At 44.2% G+C, this 26,117-nt stretch overlaps 2 protein-coding genes across 5 annotated transcripts in view; one reads left to right on the plus strand and one right to left on the minus strand.

The window, feature by feature from the left end:
• LOC142663699 (uncharacterized) overlaps nucleotides 1-6,958 on the plus strand; it is a 32,979-nt gene extending 26,021 nt beyond the window's left edge. For both annotated transcript variants that reach the window (XM_075842469.1, XM_075842470.1), the window contains exons 7-9: nucleotides 2,473-2,742; nucleotides 2,958-3,114; nucleotides 5,492-6,958. In XM_075842469.1, the coding sequence (XP_075698584.1) occupies nucleotides 2,473-2,742; nucleotides 2,958-3,114; nucleotides 5,492-6,398 (1,334 nt within the window). In that variant the 3' untranslated portion in view covers nucleotides 6,399-6,958. The remainder of the gene's footprint in view (nucleotides 1-2,472; nucleotides 2,743-2,957; nucleotides 3,115-5,491) is intronic.
• Nucleotides 6,959-14,304: 7,346 nt separating this feature from the next.
• Nucleotides 14,305-26,027, minus strand: LOC142663707 (uncharacterized). 3 transcript variants are annotated; one of them, XM_075842485.1, is made up of 8 exons: nucleotides 25,868-26,027; nucleotides 25,348-25,380; nucleotides 21,537-21,671; nucleotides 20,844-21,035; nucleotides 20,461-20,764; nucleotides 20,272-20,390; nucleotides 20,048-20,159; nucleotides 14,305-16,997 (listed from the first exon to the last, which is right to left on the minus strand). In XM_075842485.1, exons 3-8 carry the CDS (start codon nucleotides 21,612-21,614, stop codon nucleotides 16,198-16,200), a joined length of 1,605 nt encoding a protein of 534 aa, XP_075698600.1. In that variant the 5' UTR covers nucleotides 21,615-21,671; nucleotides 25,348-25,380; nucleotides 25,868-26,027; the 3' UTR covers nucleotides 14,305-16,197. The 3 variants fall into 3 exon arrangements, with proteins under 3 accessions (XP_075698600.1, XP_075698602.1, XP_075698601.1); XM_075842487.1 differs by having other exon boundaries at nucleotides 20,272-20,372; nucleotides 25,868-26,025; XM_075842486.1 differs by lacking the exon at nucleotides 25,348-25,380.
• Nucleotides 26,028-26,117: the final 90 nt, after the last annotated feature.

A 26,117-nucleotide genomic window follows, 5' to 3' on the forward strand; every position in this document is an offset into this window, starting at 1 on the left:
GGGACATTCCTCCAGGGAGGACTTTTGTGCGCCTAGCTGACAGAGGGAGAATCCTCCGCTGGGGACACTCCTCTAGACTGGCAGGTCACGCGGGTACCCGTAAGACCCGAAATCTGATTGCCCGTCATTTCTGGTGGCCCACGCTGCCCAAAGACATTATGGACTTTGTTGCTTCCTGCTCAGTGTGTGCAGCTAACAAGGTCGCTCACTCCAGACCTGCTGGCCTGCCCGATGCTCCCTGGCAGCATATAGCTATGGACTTTATCACTGACCTGCCTCTCTCTGCTGGATGCAGTACTGTTTGGGCGGTGGTGGATTGTTTTTCGAAGATGGCCCACTTCGTTCCTCTGACCGGTCTTCCTTCTGCCCCTCAACTGTCTAATATTTTCATCCAACACATCTTCCGCCTGCACGGCTTGCCGCAGCATATTGTGTCTGATCGGAGGGTTCAGTTCACCTCAAAGTTTTGGAGAGCCCTCTGCGGACTACTAGGTGTAAAGTTGGACTTTTCCTCAGCCTACCATCCTCAGTCCAATGGTCAGGTCGAGAGGATCAATCAGATCTTGGAGAACTACCTACGCTACTTCATCTCCCAGCAGCATGATGACTGGGTGCAGTTTCTCCTGTGGGCTGAATTCTCTTACAATAATCACACCAGCGAGTCCACAAGGAATACACCATTCTTTATTGTCTATTGCCAACACCCACGAATTCCTTTCCCGGTGCCTGATACGTCCGAGGTACCAGCTGCTGACACTGCTTTTAGGGACTTTCTGCAGATCTGGCAGCAGACTCGATCCTCCATCCTGCTTGCGGTCGACCGCATGAGACGGAAGGTGGACACAAGGAGAAGAAAACCTCCTCAGTTTCCCGCTGGCACGAAGGTCTGGCTGTTCTCCAGGAATATTCGACTGAGGGTGCCATCGTACAAATTTACTCCAATGTTCCTTGGATCCTTCGAGATCCTACAGCAGATCAACCCTGTCGCCTACAAGCTTCGGCTGCCTCCTACCCTCAAGATCCCCAACTCCTTCTATGTCTCCCTCCTGAAACCGGTGGTTCTGAACCGCTTTACCACGACTCCTAGCCCTGCGGTTGCCTCCAGCGGTCCTTGAGACACCTTCGAGGTTAAGGAGATCTTGGATACCAAGAAAGTAAGAGGAAAGACTTTTTATTTGGTGGATTGGAGGGGGTTTGATCCTGAAGAGAGGTCCTGGGAGCCAGAGGAGAACCTCAATGCCGCTATTCTTCTCTCTCGCTCTGGCCCCAAGAAGAGGGGGTGTAAGAGGGGGGATACTGTCATGGCCGCGGGCCGTCAGGCTCCCTCACCTCCTGACGGCCGCAACCATGGGTCTGCGAGCGCTGGCCCCAGTCTCCTCAGGAGGGGCAGCGCGCGCATATGAGTACCCTGGACTATAAGAGGGGCCCAGCCCCTTCCTTCCATGCCTGAGCGTTGTTGTCGTACCCAAAGTTTGTCTATGCAAATGGTCTCCTAGTGTTTTCCAGTTCCCAGTGTTTCCCGTTCCTGTATCCCGTGCTATCCTGGTCAAGTGCTGTGCTGAGCTGTAGTCGTGCTGTGCTGCATACCACGCCTGTCCTGCTACACCACGCCTGACGTCTGCCTGCTGCCTAGTCCCATCCGAGCCTGCCTTGCTACTCTCCGAGCAGCCACAGGTATCCTATACGAACTATAGACTGTGACCTGCGCCCTGTTGGCCAGCTGCCACACTGTCAAGACGGTACGGCCCAGTGGGTCCACGAACCCAACGTGACAGCCATTATGGTTCTCTAATCATGCTAGAGCTTGTGGTCACACTGGCTAATACTTTATGTAAAATGTTAGAATACATACCACAAAAAGATGACGTTCACGGTGGTAGGCAGCGATTCCTATAATGGAGGCTGACGGTCCGGTGGCTGAGGGACAGGTACGACCTGTATACAGCACTAGGGGAGAGATACCTCGATCCACCCTGACAAAGTTATGCCTTAGGGACGGAGACCTCTCTCTGTATAAAGGGCAAGTATAGAGGTTTCTTCCATAGAAGTATCTGCTGCTATCCAGAAGGAAAGAGACAAACAAATGCAACTTCATACTCCTGCTAGAGCCTTAATATGGGCTGTTAGTAATTGCTTAATTGGTTTACATGTACTGCTAATTAATCCTGTCTCTTCTATCCGGCAGTCAGTTGACTTTAACCCTATGTATGTGCCGCCGTAGGACGAACAGGAAAGTCTTATTCCTCACTGTACCCTCTTTGTACAATGTCTTCCTATTGTCTGGGAAGGGGGCAGGAGACCATATTCCTTATGCATGTAAGTGCAGTATTTAGAAGGCCCTAATAACAGAATCAATGTTAGTCAATGTATCAATTGACACATTCAGTCCATATTCTCCCCATAGAGGTCAATGTTAGTCAATACATCAACTATACATCCTTTTAATTTGATCCATGTCTTATCTTCCTATAGTGGCTGGGCGGACTCACAGGAACCGGAAACAGGCCACCAGCCAGCCCATTTGTTTCGTAGAGAGCCAAACAGCAAAGATTCCACGCCTCAGGAGGATGGAGCTTAAAGTCAAGGATCTCATTTCTGCAGTCCAAGGTCATCCTGAGCTATGGGACCCCTCGGACCGCGGGTATAGTGACCGGCAGAAAAAGACAGCTGCGTGGTCATCTGTGTGCCGTCACCTATACTCGGATTGGGATGGCCTTGATGGCATAGACAAAGGGATCCTTGGTAAGTACACGTCTGAGTAATTTATATTGCCTTTTTTTCCACTGTACATAAGGAAACCACTGTGTTGTGAGTGACCAGTATCCCTGCAGCGATGCAAAACTAGTATTCAATGTGAAATAAAACATACAATAGCTATTAAATTGATTATGTTGGATTCCAGTACGACATTACAGTTATTAACAATTTTCCTAATTTTGTGTTCCTATTCATTGTAGATAATGATGCCCGGAGGAGGTGGCGTAGTGCTCGCGACCAGTTTCGCAGGGAGATTGTGCAGCGAGAGGGTCAGAACGGGTCGGCTCCCCCCAGCAAGAAACCCTACATCCATCTGGAAGAACTAATGTTTCTGGTGCCTGTCTTGGATCTTCGGCCGTACGTTTTGATCCCGTCACACGTGTTTTTTACACACAGTATTTATTTTCCACATTCATCCTCACTGACAGCACCACAGGAGAGACTGCCATTGGCCCTGATAGGGACAGGAAGCATAGAGAGGTTTAACGATCCGTCTCCACCGCCTACCTTCAGTGTCTTCCTGTCCCTACTAGGACTAACAGGCATATACCGTATTTATATACCGTATTTTTCGGACTACAAGACGCAGATTTTAGCAAGAATAAATCTTGCTAAAAAGTCCTTGCATCTCATAGTCGTCAGTCAAGGGACCCGGCAGTGCCAGGCCCCCTGACCGCTCCTTACTTAACCCCTTCCCGACCCATAATGCGCAGTCACATCATGGAGCAGGGAGGGGAGGATGTTTGGACCGGGCTCACGAGCTGAGCCCGCTCCATACACTGCAGGTGTCAGGAACGGCGATCTATATTACCCGGCTCCGCTGTCTTCTGGCCACTTCCTGGTTACATGTATGAGTTACGGAAACAGCGTAACTCGCTGAGCTATGTAGTTTCCGTAACTCCCATATAAATGAATAGTAGTTACGGAAACAGTGCAGCATGCTACGCTGCTTCTGTAACTATCATTCACTACTATGGGAGTTACGGAAACAGCGTAGCTCAGCGAGTTATGCTGTTTCCGTAGCTCATACATGTATTGCAGTGTATTGTACCAGTGATCTAATGATCGCTGGTTCAAATCCCCTAGGGGGACTAATAAAATGTGTAAAAAAAAAAAAGTTACATACATTTTCAGGAGTGTAAAAAAAATGTAAAAGTTAAAAAAAAAAAACCTTTTCCCATTTTTCCCCAAGCACAATGTAAAAATAAAAAAAGAACGAAAAAAATTGGTATCTCTGCGTCCGTAAAAGTCTGAAACTATTACAATTTAACATTATTTGACTCACACAGTGAACGGCGTAAAAATAATACAATTTAAAACACCAGAATCGTTGTCTCCATAGCGCTAAAAGAATGAAATAAAAAGTGATAAAAAAATGGTATGTACCAAAAAAATGGTGCTAATAAAAACTACAGCTCGTCCCGCAAAAAATAAGCCCGCACACCGCTCAAAGGACGGAAAAATATAAACGTTTTGGCTCTCAGAATGTGGTGAAACTTAACAAATTATTGTTTTTAACCAATAGTTTTTTCTATGTAAAAGAAGTAAAATATGAAATGTTTTCCTATTTTCTGTTGTCTAAAACCTGGGTGCGTCTTATAGTCCGAAAAATACGGTAGGTGCGTCCTGCAGAAGCAGCATGGGATTTTTGTGGTTCGCAACAAGGATTCACGTTATATATTTTACCTGCCCGGCAGCTGGGGTCGGGAGAAAGTGGCTCTTTTCTGCCATTGTGGCTGCTCTTGGTCTTTAGAATGGACCTGAACTGATTCCTTGCAAATGGTGGCGTCCATGTACTTCTAACATCTTGAAAGAAGGACAGTCTAACTTAAGGGGGAAAAAAATTAGTTCCATGGTCGAACAGACAATTCTAGTCGACTCCGCTATTGATTCCGTCGGAAAATCGGAAACCAGCCGGAATGGTGACGAACGGAAACCATTAGTATGTTTCCGTCACCACTGAGATCAATGGTGACTGAAACGGAAGCTGTGCTGTCAGTTTCACTTTCCGTTGCGGGGTTCACCAGACGGAACCCCGGAACGGAAATGAACGGTGATTTGAACAGGCCCTAATTTAACTCGATCTACTAGTGGGACGTTGATCCGGGGATTGATTTTGATTTCCAGGAAATTAACTACAGTCTTTATCTAATAATGAAAAGTTTTTGAAGAGTGTTGGAAGATAGAATTATGTTCAAACTATCTCCTCCTTTTCTCCTCAAAGTGGTCATGGAATTTCATAGATCCCAAGATAGAATGGTTCCCTAGTTTTATCAGAATCCATCAAATGATCGAGAACGCTACATACTGAGACCCGTAACTTTATTTTGTCTATTGATAAAGCTGTGTGACGGCTTATTTTTGGTGGGGCAAACTAGTTTTTGTCGCGAGGGGGTCGATCGGAGGACAGAGGGAGCCTCCCTCCTCTGTCTATACAATCAGATGCCATGGTCGACATTGACCACGGCATCTAAGGGGTTAAACTGACAGGATCAGCCCAGCTGTTGCAGGCGGGTGTCAGCTGGCACCAACCGCATATGGTGCTGCCCACCCCATATTGTTAGAGAACACATCCACTGTGCATGAACGGCAGATGTTGCTAATGAAATAAACCCTTTTGTACCTTCTGTCCCTATCAGTGCCAATGGGCAATCTCTCCTGTGGTGTGGTCATGGATAATTTCTGGAAACGGAATTACCAATGAGCACTGATTCCAATTTTTTCCATACTACAGGGCAAATGCTAATGGAGCTGAAACAGATATCCAAGCAGCCCAGGAACATCAGCTGGGAGAGTCTGAGCCGGAAGTACCGGCAGCAACACCCATTGGAGGGGCATCCGATCCCAGCGATGGAGGCAGATCTATGTGCTCTGAAGAGCCTCCCACCACAAGCACTGCCACATCTGTCTCCCAACGAGTTTTGCCACATCAGCTCAGAAGGCGGAAAGACAAGAAGACCACTTCCAGCTCAGCTAGTGTGGACACAATTGATAGCCAGGTTCTGGCCTATTTGCAAAGAAATATTGAGGAAGATTCGGAGGACGCATTTGTCCGCAGCCTGGGAACTTATATCCGAAAAGTCCCAGAGAGATGGAGGCTTTGGCTACGGTCTGGAATTCAAACCCTCATAGAGGCCTGTATTCCTCCGAATGATCCTGAGAAGGTCCTTGGTTTACTAGACCAAGTAAAGCTGGTGCGTCCCCCTTGCGCAGCACCACCTATGGATGTAGAGTTCATGGCCCCATTGGCAGAATATCAATCACCAAGTCACTACGGCCTCTTAACTTCCTCCCAAACTGCTCCCACTTCATACCCACAGTACCCTCCATGCTCTTCACATTCTTTTCCCCGGCTCCCTTCATACCATCCACATTCTTCCACAAGTTATACCCAGGACTCTTCCTCCCAACCCAGCTATGCCTTTCATTCTCACCGAGAACCCAGATCTCATGCCTCTTTCCCCCCTAGTCTTTCCTACAACTCCCCTTCATCATCTTCTAATATTCCTCCCTCCTCTTCCAGTGCTTCCCACCATGTCACCATGCCTACCCCTCCATCATGCCTCACTGCCTATGGTTCCATGTCCATTTCTCCACCCACTCACTCCTCTTACACCACATCACGGCCTCAGTCACAATAGTTAACCTTCCTCTATTGCAGATTCCTTGCCAGAGGCTGGGCTTAATAGGAGCTTCTAAAAATCATGATATAATGCAATATATTAGTATTGCAGTTTATCGTGCAAGCGATCCAATAATTGCAAGTCCCCTAGGGGGACAAATAAAAAAAGTTAAGAGGAACTCTCACTTCCTCCCACAAAGTGAGTTATTATACTCACGTAATTGCCGCTGGGTCTGTGAGTCCAGCGGTCTTTGCGGTGCAGTTCTGTGTCTCTCCATTAGCTAAGTGGGTTTGGCCACCAGCGATTCTCAGTGGGTGGAGCTATAAGAGCCTGGACGCTGACCTATCAGCGTAAGGCTGTTTCCATCACGTCAGAGAGGACATCGGAGCAGAGCACAAGACGTGGAGAGCAGGTAGTAAGTATAATAAGTCAGCCTCACAGACTCTCTCATAGCTCCGCCCACTGAGAATCAATGGCGGCCAAACCCACTTGGCTCATTTACATACTGTTTTAGAAATAAGGAGGGGAGAATATCTAAAAAACAGGGAGACACAGAACTACACCGCAAAGACCACTGGACTCACAGAACCAGCGGCAATTACGTGACTATAATGACTCACTTTGAGGGAGGTAGTGACAGGTCCTCTTTAAATACAGAAAAACAAAGTTTTTATTATTATCTTTTTTATATATATAATTAAAAAGTTAAAATAAAAATCTTTTTCCCATTTTTCCTCAAAACCTATGTAAAAAAATAATAAAAAGAACATAATTGGTATCGTGTCTGTAAAAGTTTGATCTATCACAATATAACATTATTTATTAAAAAGTGATAAAAAAAAGTCTTCTGTACTGGTTCACTGATATCTAACTTTTGTATCAATGTTAAGAAGGTAATACGAACAAATCACTTCCACCATGAACTGTGACCAAGCCCTGGTTCAGGGTCAAAACGCGTAGCTTTTATTCCAATTTTTTGACATAGCATGTATGTCTTTTAAAAAAAAAAAAAATGTTTCCCCATATTTAACATCTTGTCCCAACTGGGATTCTAGTTTAATTTTATCTACAAGTGCAGGAGCGCCTTCCATCAGGGGTGATAATTTTTTTCTTTTTCACTATTTGGATCGTTTCCACATCGACTACCGCCGATCACTCGGCCGCCGGTGTTCACCCAGAGGGCTAGCAGACTGCATACATACGGAGTACTGAGGCTCCATTGGTTTGATGATTGAGTTGTGCTGACCATCTAGCGCAACTCTAAAAGGTGAGTGTAAAATCTCATTTTAAGCACATTACTGTTGACCACCTTGCAACAACAGCAATACTCCAGAGGAGCGCTCTGTGTCTTCTTTTTTTCCATATCACTGCCATCTACAGGTTATGTATGGGGGACACTGTCTACAGGAGGCTCTATGAGGGGCACTATCTACATGGAGCTCTTTGGGGAGGCACTATCTACAGGGGCCAGTGTGTGTCAGTGTATGGCACTATTATAATCAGGGACACTGCATGGTTCTATTATATTCAGGGGAGCTGTGTAAGGTACTACTATATTTAAGAGTGTAGTGTGTGGCACCATAAATTTTTTTTTTAAATGTTTTAAAAGTGAGACGCTGAAGTCTATGCAGCGAACTGCAGAAATGGGCTGTGACTGGGGAAGTCATCATAGAAGTCTGGATGGAGAAGAAAAGAGGAAAAGAACTAGAATCTGAGAAGACGTCACTTGTAAGTCACTGTTTATTCTGCCTCAAGTCAGTACCATAGTCACTATATGATCTGCAGCGAAATGATGGGTGGTATGTTTTTTTTGTGAAGTAGAAACTCCCAGCTGTAACATTTATGGCCACGGCCCGTCGTTCTGACTAACCCCTCGACGGCCGTGGCCATGGACATCTGAGTTCCTTGCAGCGTCGTCCTCCTGTGAGGCGGCGGCACTTACTGCCTGGTTTCGAGACTGTCTCCCGGAAGGCGCGCGCACACGGCCTTGCAGGATGTCTGCAATCTAGCCCAGTAGGGTATTGGGCTATAAAAAATTGCCCTGCTCTTTGCCTGAGCGTTGTTTGTTTCCCAAATTTTGTCTTGCTAATGGTCCCCTAGAGTCTTCCAGTTTCGAAGTGTTCCCTGTTCCTGTATCCTGTTTCCCGTGCTATCCAGATCCAGTACCGTGCTGAGCTGTTGTCGTGTTGTGCTGCATACCACGCCTGTTCTGCTACGCCACACTGGCCGCCTGGTCCCAGCCTAGCCTGCCTTTCTGCTGTCCAAGTTGCCACAGGTACCCTCTCTGGACTATAGACTCTGTACTTAACTGTTTGGTCAGCTGCCGTTCTGCTACGCGGTACGGTCCAGTGGATCCACACCCCGCATCGTGACACCAGCGTTTCTTTACCAATTCTTGGGTCATACTCAGAGACGTAGTTTTATGCTGTACAAACCTATATGCAGTGGTTAAGCTAAATTTGCTAATTATTTCTGTACTAAACTGTATTTCTGTTGGTTCTGTATATACGTGCTGAGCTTTGTTCTGGTGTTTGGTTATGTACTTGTTTCTGGTGCTGTATTTATGTGCTGAGCTTAGTTCTGGTGCTGTATTCATGTACTGAGGACTGTTCTGGTATTGTATATATGTACTGAGCTTTTGTTCCGGTGTGTATTTATGTACTAAGCACTATTCTGGGGCTGTATTTATTTACTGAGCTTTGTTCTGGTGTTGTATTTATGTACTGAGGACTGTTCTGGTACTGTATATATGTACTGAGCTTTTTTTCCGGTGTGTATTTATGTACTGAGAACTATTCTGGTGTTGTATTTACACCGTGTTCCAAATTATTATGCACATTGGATTTAAGTGTCATAAACATTTAATTATTAGTTTTTCAATTAAACTCATGGATGGTATTGTGTCTTAGGTCTCTTTGGATCATTGTAATCAATCTCAGACAAGGAAAACTACTTAAGAAGGACGTTCCACATTATTAAGCAGGCAACAGGTTTCAAGCAATATGGGAAAGAAAAAGGATCTCTCTGCTGCCGAAAAGCGTGAAATAGTGCAATACCTTGGACAAGGTATGAAAACATTGGATATTTCAAGAAAACGTAAGCGTGATCATCAGAGCACAGACGGGTTCGTTCAGATAAAGGCATAATGAGGAAGGTTTTTGCCAGACAAATTCATAGGATTAGGAGAGCAGCTGCTAAAATGCCATTGCAAAGTAGCAAACAGGTATTTGAAGCCGCTGGTGCCTCTGGAGTCCTGTGAACCACAAGGTGTAGGATCCTCCAGAGGTTTGCAAGTGTGCATAAAGCTATTATTCGGCCACCCCTAAACAATGCTCACAAGCAGAAACGGTTGCAGTGGGCTCAGAAATACATGAAGACTAATTTTCAAACCGTGTTGTTTACTGATGAGTGCCGTGCAACCCTGGATGGTCCAGATGGATGGAGTAGTGGATGGTTGGTGAATGGCCACCATGTCCCAACAAGGCCGCGACGTCAGCAAGGAGGTGGCAGAGTCATGTTTTGGGCTGGAATCATGGGGAGAGAGCTGGTAGGCCCCTTTAGGGTCCCTGACTGTGAAAATGACCTCTGCAAATTACGTAGAGTTTATAACTGACCACTTTCTTCCGTGGTACAAAAAGAAGAACCGTGCCTTCCGTAGCAAAATTATCTTCATGCATGACAATGCACCATCTTATGCTGCAAAGAATACCTCTGTGTCATTGGCTGCTATGGGCATAAAAGGAGAGAAACTCATGTTGTGGCCCCCATGTTCCCCTGACCTCAACCCTATTGAGAACCTTTGGAGCATCCTCAAGCAAAATATCTTTGAGGGTGGGAGGCAGTTCACACCAAAAGAGAAGCTGTGGGAGGCTATTCTGACATCCTGCAAAGATATTCAAGCAGAAACTGTCCAAATACTCACAAATTCAATGGATGCAAGAATTGTGAAGGTGATATCAAAGAAGGGGTCCTATGTTAACATGTAACTTGGCCTGTTAAGTTTTTTTGGATTGAAAGAGCTTTTGATTTCTGTAAATATGACCTCCTGATACTGCAAATTCAACAAGTTACCATTTTAGTTCTCTTTACAACCTTTAAAATGTTTTGATCTCTGTTGTGCATAATAATGTGAAGCATTTTGAGTTTTTTACTTCTAAAAAATAATCTATTATCATTATGAGATTTGTTCAATAAAATTTGCATTATACTCCAACGGTTGATGGCTTGAAGATTATACTGACTGTCATTTGCATCGACTATTTAGGAAAATCAGCGAAAAATAACATTTGCATAATAATTTGGAACGCGGTGTATTACTCATGTCAATCAGAATATTTTAGAACAGCCACCACTAGAGGGTGCTGTAAGATCACAGAGCGCATGTGCACCCAACACACTGTCTGTGTAGTGTCGGCGTGAGTCATCTTGACGTCAATAGCGAATGCGCAGCTTAATCAGTGATACACCCAACGCCATCTTGGAATCGGGTGCAGATTCCGCAACTCTCTCAATCTGAAACTAACTGTATCAAAATATAAATTTGTGTATATATGGTCCACCATTCAAAGAACAAGCACATAAGTCATAACTTACATGTGCTTAAAAGAGATTAATGTTTAAAAAAATAAATATCACTAAGGATATCATAAATTGATCTATAACACTATGGGAAAACTCAAGAATGCCTGATATTAGAGAAGAAACGAAATCCATTAATGTATATGAAGATTGCAGTTATAAGTGATGTTGTGTACTACTGACAAACAGGTTCTCACTCAATAATGTGTCAAAAAATGGACATCGGATAACGAATAATGAAAAACTCTTAGGGCTTAATCAGACGAACGGGATATACGTCCGTGCAACGCGCCTGATTTTCACGCGCGTCACACGGACCTATATTAGTCTATGGGGCCGTGCAGACAGTTGCGTGATTTTTACGCAGCGTGAGTCCGCTGCGAAAAACTCACAACATGTCCGTTCTTTGTGCGTATTTCGCGCATCACGCACATTGAAGTCAATGGGTGCGTGAAAATCACGCATGCCACACGGAAGCACTTCCGTGGCACGCGCGTGATTCGCAACAGCAGTGTCATAATGATGGCGGCTGAGCGAAAATCACGCAGCCGCGCATCATACGCTGATGACACACGGAGCTGTTATGTGCCTTTTGCGCACGCAAAACGCCACTTTTTTGCGTGCGCAAAACGCACACGCTGGTGTGAATCCGGCCTCAAAGAGAGATACTAAATCACTACATATAATATTTAATCTTTAATATAGGGCAACACCATAGTAAATCAGGTAGAATCAAGAATGTAGTAGACATATATGTTATTTATTCGCAAAATACAGAACAGAAAAATCGCAGAAAATGTGATGGTCCGCATATGAGAAAAAATACGTTCGGAGGAGGAAGTCCACGTGTATATTTTCATCTTCGGCCCCTGAGGCTGTCATCTGCGGCCCGCGGGACACAGAGCCGCTAATACAGGCTCTGCTCCGAGACTCTGTGGAATCCCCTGACATCGCTGTCTATATATGGACAGCGACGGCTAGGGCTTTCCCAGAGCTGGACAGTGATGTCAGGAGCACAGCTGTAGTCCCAGGCAGAGTGCTAGAAGCGGCTCTGCTCTGGGACTACTGCTCTGGGCAAGCCCCTGACATCACTGTCCATATATGGCACTGTGGCAGCATCTACAGAGGGCACTGTGGCAGCATCTACAGAGGGCACTGTGGCAGTATCTACAGAGGGCACTTTGGCAGTATCTACAGAGGGCACTGTGGCAGCATCTAGAGGGCACTGTGGCAGCATCTAGACGGCACTGTGGCATCTACAGAGGGCACTGGCAGTATCTACAGAGGGCTCTGGCATTATCTATGGGTGTGTGTGGCAGCATCTAGAGGGCACTGTGGCAGTATCTACAGAGGACACTGGCATTATGTAGGCGTGTGTGGCATTATCAACAGATGGCACTGTGGCAGCATCTACAGAAGGCATTGTGGCATTATCTATGGGTGTGTGTGGCAGCATCTACAGAGGGCACTGTGGCAGTATCTACAGAGGACACTGGCATTATGTAGGGGTGTGTGGCATTATCAACAGATGGCACTGTGGCAGCATCTACAGAGGGCACTGTGGCATTATCTATAGGTTTGTGTGTGGCAGTATCTACAGAGGGCACTGTGGCATTATCTAGGGGTGTGTGGCATTATCTACAGAGGGCACTGTGGCAGCATCTACAGAGGGCACTGGCATTATCTACAGAGGGCATTGTGGCAGCATCTACAGAGGGCACGGTTGCATTATACATGGGTGGGTGGGTGTGTGGCATTATCTACAGAGGGCACTGTGGCAGTATCTACAGAGGGCATTGTGGCAGCATCTACAGAGGGCACTGTGGCAGCATCTACAGAGGGCACTGTGGCAGCATCTACAGAAGGCTGCCCAATTTTGACATTTGTGTGTCTGCCAAACGCTGCCAACTGAGCCACCGGACTGCATTTAGCGACACTTAAACTGGATTGCTGAACTGCGACCTGTCAACTTCTAATTTTTTCTATATGTGGCCCAACTTACCCGGCCGAGTTTGATGCGTCCCGCACGGGGGCACCTCGTAGTTTTTCACATCCAAGGTTTGCTACGTTCGTCTAAGGCTTTCAGTACTGGCTTATAGAGGAGGGTCTCAGGCAGAGTTCACTCTCTATCACGTCCATATGGCCGAATAAAACACATGAACATGGGTTGTCTTTATTAAACTACTTCTTTCATGGAGAATGGCTGTGAATGCACGTGATGTTCTCGAGATCAGTGGGCTAAAACAGTCTAACATATCATGGTGGAAAGCTTTGAAATCGTTGGGGAAAAACAAAAGCGAATAGCTATGTATCACTGATGAAGAAAAAACAGGAAAGGTAACACCTCTTGCACGTGACCGAGTTTGGGCCGTGAAAAACGGTCCGTGTGTCGGCCGGATTTTCCGGCCCGACCACGGTACAGGTAAACGGAATTTTGCCATCATAGACATTTTATGATGCTAGGAGTCCCTGCCTCCCCACGGAACTGCTGTTCCGTTCTGAACAAAATGAATAGTTCCGCGGGGAGGCAGAGACTCCTAGCATCATAGAATGTCTATGATGGCAGGAGTCCTTTTTACCTGTACCGCGGTCAGGCCGGGAAATACACAGTTCAACTGATAATCCTGCTGGTGCGATTATTTTCATGCTGGATTCTCAGGAATTGATGCTCTTGGCAAGTCCCCAGTGTGCGTTAACGGGCTAGAATGAGTCCATTTTTTTTGCGAGAAGAGTTGTATTTTTGAATGGTTCCATTTAGGGTATGTTCACACACAGAGTCAAAAACGTCTCAAAATACGGAGCGGTTTTCAAGAAAAAACAGCTCCTGATTTTCAGACGTTTTTTGTGCCACTCGCGATTTTCGCAGCGTTTTTTACGGCCGTTTTTGTTGCTTTTTTCTATCTAGTCTATGGAAAACGGCTCCAAAAACGTCCCAAGAAGTGTCCTGCACTTCTTTTTCGCGGCCGTTTTTTTACGCGCCGTGAAAAACGCTCTGTCGGAACAGAACGCCGTTTTCCCATTGGAATCTATGGGCAGATGTTTGGAGGCGTTCTTCTTCTGAGCTTTCGGCCATTTTTTGGCCGTTTACGGCCCAAAAAACGGCCGAAATTGGCCGTGTGAACATACCCTAATGTATTATATAATGTGCATGGGTCTTCATGATTGCTCCTGAAGATCAATGGAAAGTTTTCAAGGTATCATTGGTCCATCAAGTGGATTCTGATGGATCTAATATGAGCGGTCGCTGAGATATTACCTGTTGTAATAGGTAGATCTAAAAATTGTCAGTAAAGTGATAAGCCAATTAGATTTCTTTATCGGCCCGATGTCTAACACAGAAACCCAATGCATTTAGAAAACATTTATTTTCATCCTATAAATATGAGCTATCCCTTCAGCAAGCTTTCTACTGTCATGGACAATACAGGTAGGAATTAATTTGTCTCAGAAAACAAAAAATTGTTCCAGTCGAAGGAGCCCACATAGGAACTTCTATTTAAAGAACTTATAGACATGTCAATGACACATTTTAGGTGAATTTGACCTTTGCATATACGGTTAGGCTCTGTTCACACCTGCATCGAGACATTGCATTGTTCTGCTCCATCAGAGGAGCAGAACAAGGGAAAACCGGAAGCGACTGTTCCATTGCACCACTGATACCAGCGGCGGCCGATGGAACCTCTTGACTAATGGGTTTTGTCTGTTTACATCTGGGTGTCCGTGGTGTTAACCGATACAATTGCGCACAGCATGCTGCGCTATTGTTTCCGGTAATTTAAGCCAGATCTGCTATGAGGGCCCTAACGGAGCCTCCAACGCAGATGTGAACAGAGCCTTAGAGGTTAGAAACTGAGAAGAGCACTAGATCTAATGACAACTGTATCTCCACAGCCATTTTTCTTTTATTATCCCAGCCGTCCAATAGCCATAACGTTTTTTATTTTCCCAACGTAGCCAAATGAGAGCTTGTTTTTTGTGAGACGAGTTATATCTTTATTGGCTCCATTTAATGTACTTTAAAACGTTTACTTTTTTGTGGGGTCGAATGGAAAAAGAACAGCAATTCCGCAGATTTTTGGGGTTTTTATTTTATGGCGTTCACATTGCGGTAAAAATGACATGTTACCTTTATCCTGTCGGTCAGCAGAATAAAGAGATACCAAATTTATATCTTTTTTTTTTTATGTTTCTGCCAATAGTTCTGTGTGAGGGATTGTTTTCTTGTGGGGTGAGCTGTAGTTTTTATCGGTATCATTTCGTGGAACATACAACTTTTTGTTACGTTTTTTTTGGAAGGCAAGGTGACACAAAACAGCAATTCTGGCATTTTTGCACAGCACTCACCATGCGGGAGAAGTAGCGTTATATTTTAATAGTTCGGATCGTTACTGAGACAGCGATAACAATTCTTTCTTTTTTTACTTTAAGTTTTCTTTAACTTCTATTGTTTATTAATATATATATATTGATTCTGAAAATTTTTATTAAACCTCTTTTTTTGTTAGTACCACTAGGGGACTTGAACGTCCAATGGTTTGATCGCTTGAATAATACACTGTAATACTTCTGTATTGCAGGGCATTTTCCTTTTAGCGTTCCCCTACAAAGCCCTTCCTCGGGTAGAGCTTAATAGGAGTAATAAGATGGCAGAGCAGGGGGCCTACATTAGACTCCCGTTTGCTATGGCAACCCATCGGCACCCCATGATCACATCCCTCTTAGATGCTGTGATCGCTATTGACCACCACATCTATGTGGTTAAATGGCCGGGATTGGCGTTATCTTTGATCCTAGCTGTTACAGCGGAGTGTCAGCTGCAAAATACAGCTGACACCCAATGTGTATGGGGCGGACTCGGCTCCACAACCCGCTCCAAACCCTCCCACTACGACATACAAGTACATCAAAGGTCAGGAAGGGTTTAAAAGGTCTTAAGAGTCAAACCAGAGAAGCAATAGCGTTTTTATGTATTATTGGTGGCATTGTCTTGAATCTTCTGTAACATGCCAATGGCATGTCAAACCAGGGAAATCATGACTTATATGGAAACGGTTAGTCTCAAAATAACTTCAAAAGTAGAGTTGTGATTGTAACATATGTGAATAACCTCAATGGCCTATATAAAGTCTCTGTATCTAGAACATTTTCCATGTGAAGAACCTGGAAGCAAAATTTAGCCCGTATGAAATTTTCATATTAAGAACATTATTCATGTGAAGTACCCGGAAATCGAGTTTCAGCCTGTGTGAAGTCTCTGATGAGAAATAAGTTCGGATCTCTGGATGAAACATTTTTCACATTCACAGTAAGGAAACGGACAGTCAACCGTGTGATCCTGAGGATGAGCCATGTGGCCAGCTTTTTTGCTGAAGCATTTCCCATAATCATAGCACAGATATGGCTTTTCACGAGTATGGATTATCTGATGTCTCTTCAGATGAGTTTTCTGTATAAAAGACTTCCCACAGCGAGGACAAACATAGGGCTTCTCCCCCGTATGAATTTTCTGATGACGAACGAGCACTGATCTATGGCTGAAGCACTTCCCGCAGTCTGAACATGGATATGGTCTCTCTCCCGTATGTAGTCTCTGATGATAAATTAGATCAGATTTCTGTACAAAACACTTCCAGCACTCAGAACATACAAATGGCTTCTCCCCCGAGTGAATTTTTTGATGTCTGACCAGCACTGATTTATGAGTGAAACTTTTACCACACTCAGAACATGAATATGATTTCTCTGCCATGTGATTCTTCAGATGAGAAACTAGGCTAGCTTTTTTTCTAAAAGATTTGCCACATTCAGGGCAGGGAAACATATGATCATCTCTAGGAGTTATACCAGGTATAATTATATCCAATTGGTCTGAAAAAAATCCATCAGATGATAGCTCGGAGCAGTGAAACGCTGGATATATAATGGAGGTAATGAGGTCATCTCCTGGGCGCACTGGCATGATGTCCTTATCTTCCATTTCATAATTTGGAGATACAATAAGATGTGCCTCCAAAGTATTCTGTTTAGTCAGTCCATCTGCGGTGGTGAGATAAACATTTATCAATATGAACATTTTCAGAAAAGGTTTTGTGAAAAATAGAAGCAGTCACCAAACATTTCCAAAGCAAAGTTCGCCATAGATTCACAGACATAATAGACTAAAAAAAAGATGAGTGTTTGATTTGAAAAAAACGACGTGTTTATAGGAATCCAGCTAGCTGCCTACTACCAGCCTGCCTCTTGCTGCCTACTACCAGCCTGCCTCTTGCTGCCTACTACCAGCCTGCCTCTTGCTGCCTACTACCAGCCTGCCTCTTGCTGCCTACTACCAGTGGGTATCCTGTTGTCTGCCATCAGTCCGCATCCCGCTGTCTACTGCCAGTCTGCACCCAACTATTTGTGACGAGCCTGAAGCTTCCTACTTATTATGAAATGTGTTGTCTGATCCGCATCCATCTGCCAGTGCCTGAACCCTCTTTGTGCTAAACCGCTGCATCCTAATTTGCTTGGCCAGGAGGTAGTGACCTGGTAGCCTCCCCGCAGCGAAGTCCAGATCCCGGTACGGGGGTTAAAGGGTGAAGACCGGGGAGGCTACTTAGATAACGCCCTTAGAGGTAGCCCTGAGCCAAACCGGTGGATTAGCCGAGTGGGTCCACAACCCGCTGGTCATAACACAAGGATAGGTCAGTATTGTTTTGTTTTTTTTTGTTTATTTAATTCATTTGAAGCCCCTACTAAAAACAAATGCACTTCCCGGATAAACCCTTCAGATGTGGGATGGATCTGTATGTTGGTGCCGAGTGAGACATACTAGAAAAAGAGGTAGTGAAAACAAAGAAGACGTGTCTCATATACACAGGGCAAACCGCAAAAATCTATACAGTAAAATGAAGCTCGCACAGTGTAAGGGCTCATCCATACGAACGTGAATATCGCCACTGGTGACGGCCATTAAAACGACGGCCGTCACCCACGTATTTCAACGGGGCCGTTCACACACGAAAAATGTCACGCATCCCTCCATAGACTGTAGTCTGCCGCAGCCACGGTTTATTTTTGTGGTTATAGGGCATATGGTTAAATATGTTAGGAATTTTAGAGAGATTAAATTATTACAATGGATATCCTTCAAAATTGGGTTATACTAAATCAAAATCCACGTGGTGTTTACGGAGTTTATTTTAATAGTTTTTGCATTGTGTACACATTTTGGTTTTGAAAATGTTTTTCTATATTTTTTAAAGTTAATCTTTTATTCCACAGCTATCTAATAGAAGAGAATGATAGGGAAAAAATGAATTAGTAGGAGGTATCTAAGTGATTAATTGAGTGGGGAATGAAGGTAACATTTTGTTTTTTGTAGGCGTAAAGAAGAAGCTGCTAATGAGCCATACATGTCTGCGATATCATTTGTAAATATTAGAAGAATAGAAATTGTTGTCCCTAGGGAAACTAAAGTTAACATAGAAGTTATTTGTTATTACTACTCTCATCGTCGTCGTTGAAAAAACGGGGATTGTAGTACAAAGTGTCACCAGAACAGATGATTTTTTGAGTGTAGAACAGTTTTTGTTTTACTGTAAATGCGCACGGCTATTAAAAAAAAACAACAAAAATTATTATAGGAGCTCCAGTGAATATTAAGAGTTGAAAATAAATCCTATATGTTATAGGAATTGAAACAATGTTTCCTGTGAGTGTGTGTTTTGTATGGGCCTTTCTTTGTTTATCTCTGTATAGTTTTTGCGCTCAGTCTTGCCATGTTGGACCTGTGACGTGAAACTACCTTCCACAACCTCACCTTTGTAGCAGAGTTTGGCTGTTCCTCACCCAGTTTTAAGCTTTCTACACAGATGTTTCTGTTACAGTTAATGACTGTTTCAACCTACATACAAAATTGAAGATCGTTATCACCTGTTTGGTATAATTGGTTAATCATACACTTGACTGTAAGCCGACAAAATCCATGACTTTGTGCAAGTGTGCCTAGAAGAATTGATCCTGCTTGAAGGAAAAGGGCGGTCACACCAAATATTGATTTGATTTAGATTTCTCTCCTGTTTCATTCACTTTGTATTTTCTTAATTGATTAAAAAAAACTATTAAACACTTCTATTTATGAAAGCATTCTTAGCATTTTTCCACAACTGCCTAAAATGTTTGCTCAGTACTGTATAATTATATTTTCTTTATTAAATTATAAATACTAAATGAAATTCTGTGAATATTAATTACCGTTTTATATTATTACATTTTGACCGTTTTTCTTTTCTTTCTTATCTTCCTTGTAATTCTCTCGCATATGTTTTTTGTTCTCTCCCACCTTAAAGACCCTGAAACCCACCACTCCTGTATTCTGTGAATAGCAGGTAATGGCGACTCCCATGCTATTGCGTGAATGAAGCCTAAGAACAGTGTCACCTTGAAATATATTGCCAAACTAGATAATAAAAAATTTAAAAATGTATATTATGATTGTATGAAAAACACTATATAGTGTGTAGGGACAGGACCGGTCACACTTCTTGGCTGGTAGCACGCAATGACGTGATATGAATAATAGGGCTGTAAAGTAATAGGGACTGACGCCACCAAACCGCCTCCACTGGGCAAAGATATGTCTTTCTCTTTAGTTTGTACTGGCATAGAAAGGTGTAGAATGGAGGAGTACTGAGATGATTAAAGGGGTTTCCCCACATAACATATGTATCCCCTATCCACAGGATACATGTGTGATCGCTGGTGGTCTGTCCGTTGGGACCCCCAGCGATAAGGAGAACAGGTGACCGATAGTCCCACCAAAGTGCTCCATGAGAATGGATCGCTGGTGTGCATGAACGACCATCGCTCCGTTCATTTTTATGAGACATCCGGAAACACCGTCTCCGATAACTCCATAGAAATGAATGAGGCCCTGGTCATTCATGCGAACCTGCGATCCATTCTCACGGAGCACTTCGGGGGACTTTCCAGCGGTCGGACCCCCAATAATCATACGTATCCCCTATCCTGTGGATAAGGGATACATGTCTTTTGTGGGACAACCCATTCACAGTAGATTAGGCCTCCTTGAATTTATTACTTACCTTTGCTGGAATGTGTAGGTGTCTCCTTCTCCATCCACTGCAGATCAGGTCTAACATGAGTCTCTTCCATCCCTTCTAGAACTTCGACTTTAATACCAACCAAACCATCACCCTGGATAATTCACCAAACAAGAAAAATTCTGAATATTATTTATACATAAATTGCTAAATATTTTTTCCAAAAGATTCATTTTGGCATGTATAAAGACCACAGTTTAATCTACCTGACAATTTTCAGGGATATTGTGATTTTTTTCTTCTGGGCAATCATGGGAATTCAAAGACCTTGGACCTCTCTCTGGTGGAATTTTCTTACCGGCTTTATCTGTGGGACACACAAGAACTGATACATGACTGATTGGTGCGTGGATCTAGTTGAACCTCAAAACTCTCTCCTTTACAATCAATCTTACCCGGTGATGTGAGGGGCTGGTGCTCCTCCATCATGACGTCCTTGTACAGATCCCTCTTACCCGGTGATGTGAGGGGCCGGTGGTCCTCCATCATGACGTCCTTGTACAGATTCCTCTTACCCGGTGGTGTGAGGGGCTGGTGGTCCTCCATCATGACGTCCATGTACAGATCCCTCTTACCCAGTGATGTGAGGGGCCGGTGGTCCTCCATCATGATGTCCTTGTACAGATCCTTGTGTCCTTCTATATACTCCCACTCCTCCATGGAGAAATAGACGGTGACATCCTGACACCTTATAGGAACCTGACACACAATGAGACAATCATCCCGACACCTTCATAGCGTTACTATATAATGTCCCAGCATTCCCGGTAGTCCTCACCTCTCCAGTCAGCAGATGAATGATCTTGTTGGTGAGGTCCAGGATCTTCTGCTCGTCGTTCCTGTCATGTATCAGTGAGTGAGGTGGAGGCTCCATAGTGGGGCTCGTCGTTCTGCTCCATCCCCCTGATACGCGTGGGCAGTTGCTGGGAATAACTGGCTCCCCTGATGTCTTTTTCACTACTGTGGAATCCTGAAGTGCATAAATATCACTACAGATATTTCAAAAATCCATAATGACTCCATTGAAGACTTTGTTTTATGAGTAAACATAGATGCAATATTGAAGCAATTCCGCTCGTCTCCATTTGGAGATAAGAGGGATGTTATATGGTGTAAAGGTCCTTTTACATGGGCAGATATTCTGCCCGCCAAGCGAGTGCCGATCTACAATACAGCATGTCCATGGGCACTCGTTTGCTCCATTCGAAAAGAAACAACGATGGCAAGCATGGGGACGATTGATCGTTATACATTTTTCATCTTGTCGGCAGCACATCCGGTTTACACAGGGAGATGTGCTCCCGACATGCGACCATTTTTCTGGCCGCATAAAAAATGCGATCAACCAATGAATGAGCGTTAGCTGGCTGATCGCTGACCTGTCAATGATCAGGAATGATCGTTCGTAAGAATGCTCAGTCGCCCAATCAGGGGCCCGAATAGAAGGACATTTACTCCCAAAATCTCTCACCTCTCCAGTCAGTATGTAGATGATCTCCAATGTGAGGTTTAATATTCTCTCTGTCATGAGACTCTTGCCCTTCTCCATTATGAAGACCCTAAATACTGGATCAGGCCTTGACGGAAGTAGCAAATCATGAGGCACCTATTGCAAAACAAGAGATATAATAACTGCATGGTGTCTAATGACGGAAAATCTATATTTTAGAATATTTTTTTATTCCCAAGGTGGGAGATAATCGAAAATTGATGTAAAGTAAATAGTGGAGTATTTGGCCATTGCTACCAATCATATTGTTGCTTTCATTTTCAAAATGGCTTCTGAATTATTTTTTTTAATTAGATTGTTTTCTATGGACAACTACTACTTCTAATTACTACTTTTACTTTGCACTAGTTTTGATAAATCTGCCCCAAAAAAGTTCAAAGCCTTTACTTTCCAATGTGCCATTAGTAGCTTTATTGTGGCAATATCAGTACATTGATTTTGCAAGGACCACACTGGTTTCTACAGGACTATCTTGACTCCTATGGACCATACCAAAATAATGGACCACTCTATCTGGAGTTGCATAGATTTCATAATAAAATCACTACAGCCGGCAGGATCCAAAAACACAAATTGGCAGCTGACAAAAAGACATTTTCTCACATGTCATTGGTGGAGGCGCAATGTTATAGCGTAGTGGTCTCCAACCGTAGGCTGTTGCCAAAATACTACAAAAAAAAAAGGCTGTCGGCCGTGATGGGGGTTATAGTTTGGTGACAGCTGGAGAGCCAGAGGTTGGGGACCATTGCTAAGTTGACAAACGGGGGAGGAAGTTTATGATAAAGGGGGATGTGACACCCCTGATGAGATCTTCAGAATTATTCCAATGACACAATAGAAGGTTTTCCAAAGTAGACTTTTACTCTAAATACCCAAAACATTATTAGCAAGCTCCGCTATATAGACTGTGAAAAATGGGGGCTCGAAGTATGAGATCCAACAATGGAAGGTAGGTCATTGCTCCTTGATTGCTCTGCGAAACCCCCTCCCCCGCCTCTCTAAAACTATCCGCCGCCAGGCCTTGTTGAAATCGGAGGTTTTCTTTTTACCGGCCATCGCATGGGCTGCATAAAAATGAATGTACTTCTTTGGGACTATTCACACAGACGTTGTTTTAATGGATCGTGTGAACGGCTTGTGTAAAAATAAGGCATACAAAGTATGGGAGCACGGCCCGTAAACAGCAAAAGAACGGACATGTTCCATAATTTGCGGTACACTTCTACGGCCAAATATACGGGAAGGTGTCCGTGTTCAATAGAAGTGAATGGGTGCGTACTTACGATCCACAATTACGGACGTTTTTTACGGTCGTATGCATGGGGCCTTAGCATTTTTGAGAAGTATTTTTAGCCAAGGAGGAGTATGTAATGTGCAGTCATTGAAATTAATAATACGTAGGCATACAAGGTGTTAAAAACTCGCTATTCATGCAGGGAGACGTTACTATAACTTATACCAATGCTTTTGTGCATTTAGGCCTCATGCACACGACCGTAGCCGTGTGCACGGCCGTGATTTTCGGGTCGGCCGGCTGCGGACTGTCAGCCGCAGGCCGTCCGCACATGCACATGGCCGCGGCCATTGTTTTCAATGAGCCTGGACCGCAGAACCGGGCCGAAATAAGACATGTCCGTTCTTTCTGCGGTCCGGGCTCCTGAGCCGTGCACGGACCGCAAAAACTACGGTCGTGTGCACGGCCCCATAGAAAAGAATGGGGCCGCAATTCTCCCGTGGATTTTCGGGGGAATTGCGGCCGCAAAAACACGGTCGTGTGCATGAGGCCTTAGGGTATGTTCGCACGGCTTATTTTCAGCCGTTTTTAAAACCCTGTAAAAAGAAGCGCATGTCACTCCTTGAGCCGTTTTTGGAGTCGTTTTTAATAGCTCATAACTTGGGCAAAAATTATCGTTTTAAAAAAAAAACAAACAGAAAAAACGTTACTGTTATCTACATTGCAGCGCCGATCACATGCAATAGGAGATAGGGGTTTGAGAATCTGGTGACAGAGCCTCTTTAAAGGCTGTTTTTCCTTGAAAACAGCTCTGTATTGTACAGCCGTTTTTTGTTTAGCGTGTGAACATACCCTAAGAGAGCATTTCGGTAATTCTAGATACTGAATTTATATTGAAACACAAAGGGTATTTTTCAGACGGAATTTCCGCTGCGGAAAGGCAGCGCTAGAAAAAAGAAAAAAAAAAAAAAAAGGAACATTCATACTTACCCCGGCCATAACCATGGCGAGATGTCCCTCTGACGCCCTGCAGTCCGGCTTTCTGGGATGACGTTTCATCTCATGTGACCGCTGCAGATTATGATTGGCTGCAGCGGTCACATGGGATGAAACGTCATCCCTGGAGGCCGGGCTGGACGCAGGAGCGGAGACATCTGGGCAAGTAGGAGTTTTTTTGTTTTTTTTTCTGAGTTGCGATTTTTGTGGGGAAATCGCAGCTTTTCCGCCGCAAAAATCACAACATCTGCTATTTGTTGCGGGTTTTACCTCCACATTGAATTTAATAGGGAAAACCAGCAACAGAAAAGCAGCGATTACGAAGCATAAATGGACGTGCTGCGGATTTTAAAAAAAACACCGCAGTACAATTTATGAACGTTTTTTCGGCAGGTTTTTTACGCAGCGTGTGGATGACATTTGTTCAAATCTCATCCACTCTGCTGCTACTGGATTATGCTGCCGATTTTCCACAATTAAATCTGTTGCCGAAAGTCCGCAATATTTATGGTGAGTGTGAACCTGGCCAAAGGCCGGCCGTGACTAAACAGGTGTTCCTATAAATCTGCATTAGAGATGTGTGCGCTAACCTGTTGTCTTTTCTAACAAGCAAGGGTTAAAGGCATATTACGATAGCAAATCATCATCTATCTACTGGATTGGTGATAACTGCTTAGATGGGTCGGGATCCTCCACTTCCCCCCGCTGCTTAAGCATTGCCAGGAGGAGTTAAATAGAGCGGCGTTCTGCAGTTTCCATCAGTGCCACAGACTTTAAATGGAGCGCAGGGCGCACGCTCAACCGCCGATCCATTCAGGTCCTCCAGGCAGCAAAATTGCGGATAGCACAGACAAAAAAAACACCATTGTGTGGATTAGGCCTTATTCACACGAACGTGTGCGTTTTGCGCACACAAAAAAACGCAGCGTTTTTTTGCGCGTTGCAGTTGTGTGTGTCATCAGTATGTGCTGTGTGGCTGCGTGATTTTCACGCATATGCCATGCTTATGACACGCAAAGAAATGACGGAAGTGCTTTCATTTTTTTCCTTCATTACTTTATCTACGGTTGCGCGAATCACGCGCATCACACGGAAGTGCTTTTCACGCACCCATTGACTTCAATGGGTGCGTGATGCGTGAAAAACGGCCAAGTATAGGACATGTCGTGAGTTTTAGGCAGGGCACATACGCTGCGTGAAAATCTGTCTGAACGGGCCCCATTGAGTTACATAGGTCCGTGCAATGCGCGTGATTTCCACACGCGTAGCACGGACGTAAAATACGTCAGTGTGAATAAGGCCTAACAGTAAGCTTTTCGAGTGTGGGGGAAACCCATGCAAACACAGGATACATACAAATGCCATGTGGATCAGTAGCGAGTGCTGCAAGGCACTTAGACTTTGTTCACACAGGGCGGATACGCTGCGTAAAAGTACAAGGAATTCTGGCCGAAAAACCACACCAAATTGTGGTGCAGTTTTCCGCACCAAAGGTCCGCTGCAGAAATCCTGCAACGAAATAACGAAAACGTATATACTTACTATGGCGACGCGTCCCTCCAACGTCCTGCAGCCCTGGGATGATAGAAAACGCAACAAATAAGCAGCGATTACTAAAACGGAAATTTGTTCAAATTTCGCCCACTCTGCTGCTACTGTATTATGCTGCCGATTTTCCGCAACTAAATCCGCGGTGGGAAACCATGGCGTAGCTCAGTGTCTGTGCTGTATTGTGCGGCATGTTGCGGAGTACAGTGCACACTACACTACGTACTGGCGTACTGCTTGGCGCTATGCCCCAATGTGGGAGACTTACAAAACTAGTGCAATATAAAGTGGAGCAGTTGCCCATAGCAACCAGTCAGGGTTAAGCTTTAATTTTTCCAAAGGTCCTCTGAAAAATGAAAGCTGGCGTCTGGTTGCTATGAGCAACCACATACATTTTTCCTTAATTATTACAAAAACAATATTATATATAATAAGCATATGTTATTACTATGGAAATAATAATATGATAATAACAGAAACAGTAATAAATCATACACAAATAGTAGGCACTTACCTGGCAGAACACTCTGAGCTCAGTAACACACAGCCCCTATATATTTGTCCTGTGACACAGGAAATAAATGTTAAAAAAAACAAACTGCATTCTGGGGGTTGTAGTCATTCGTGGAAAGAAAAGGATTCTGGGAGTTATTTAATGACGAGGATTTGGATGAATAACATTGCATATAGGACGGATTTGCCAGGTTAGACCACAACAAAATGGCCGTCTTCTCTTCTGAGGACACTCGATTCAATTCACCTTA

Source organism: Rhinoderma darwinii, chromosome 11 (assembly GCF_050947455.1).
Source record: "Rhinoderma darwinii isolate aRhiDar2 chromosome 11, aRhiDar2.hap1, whole genome shotgun sequence".
Lineage (NCBI taxonomy): Eukaryota > Metazoa > Chordata > Amphibia > Anura > Rhinodermatidae > Rhinoderma > Rhinoderma darwinii.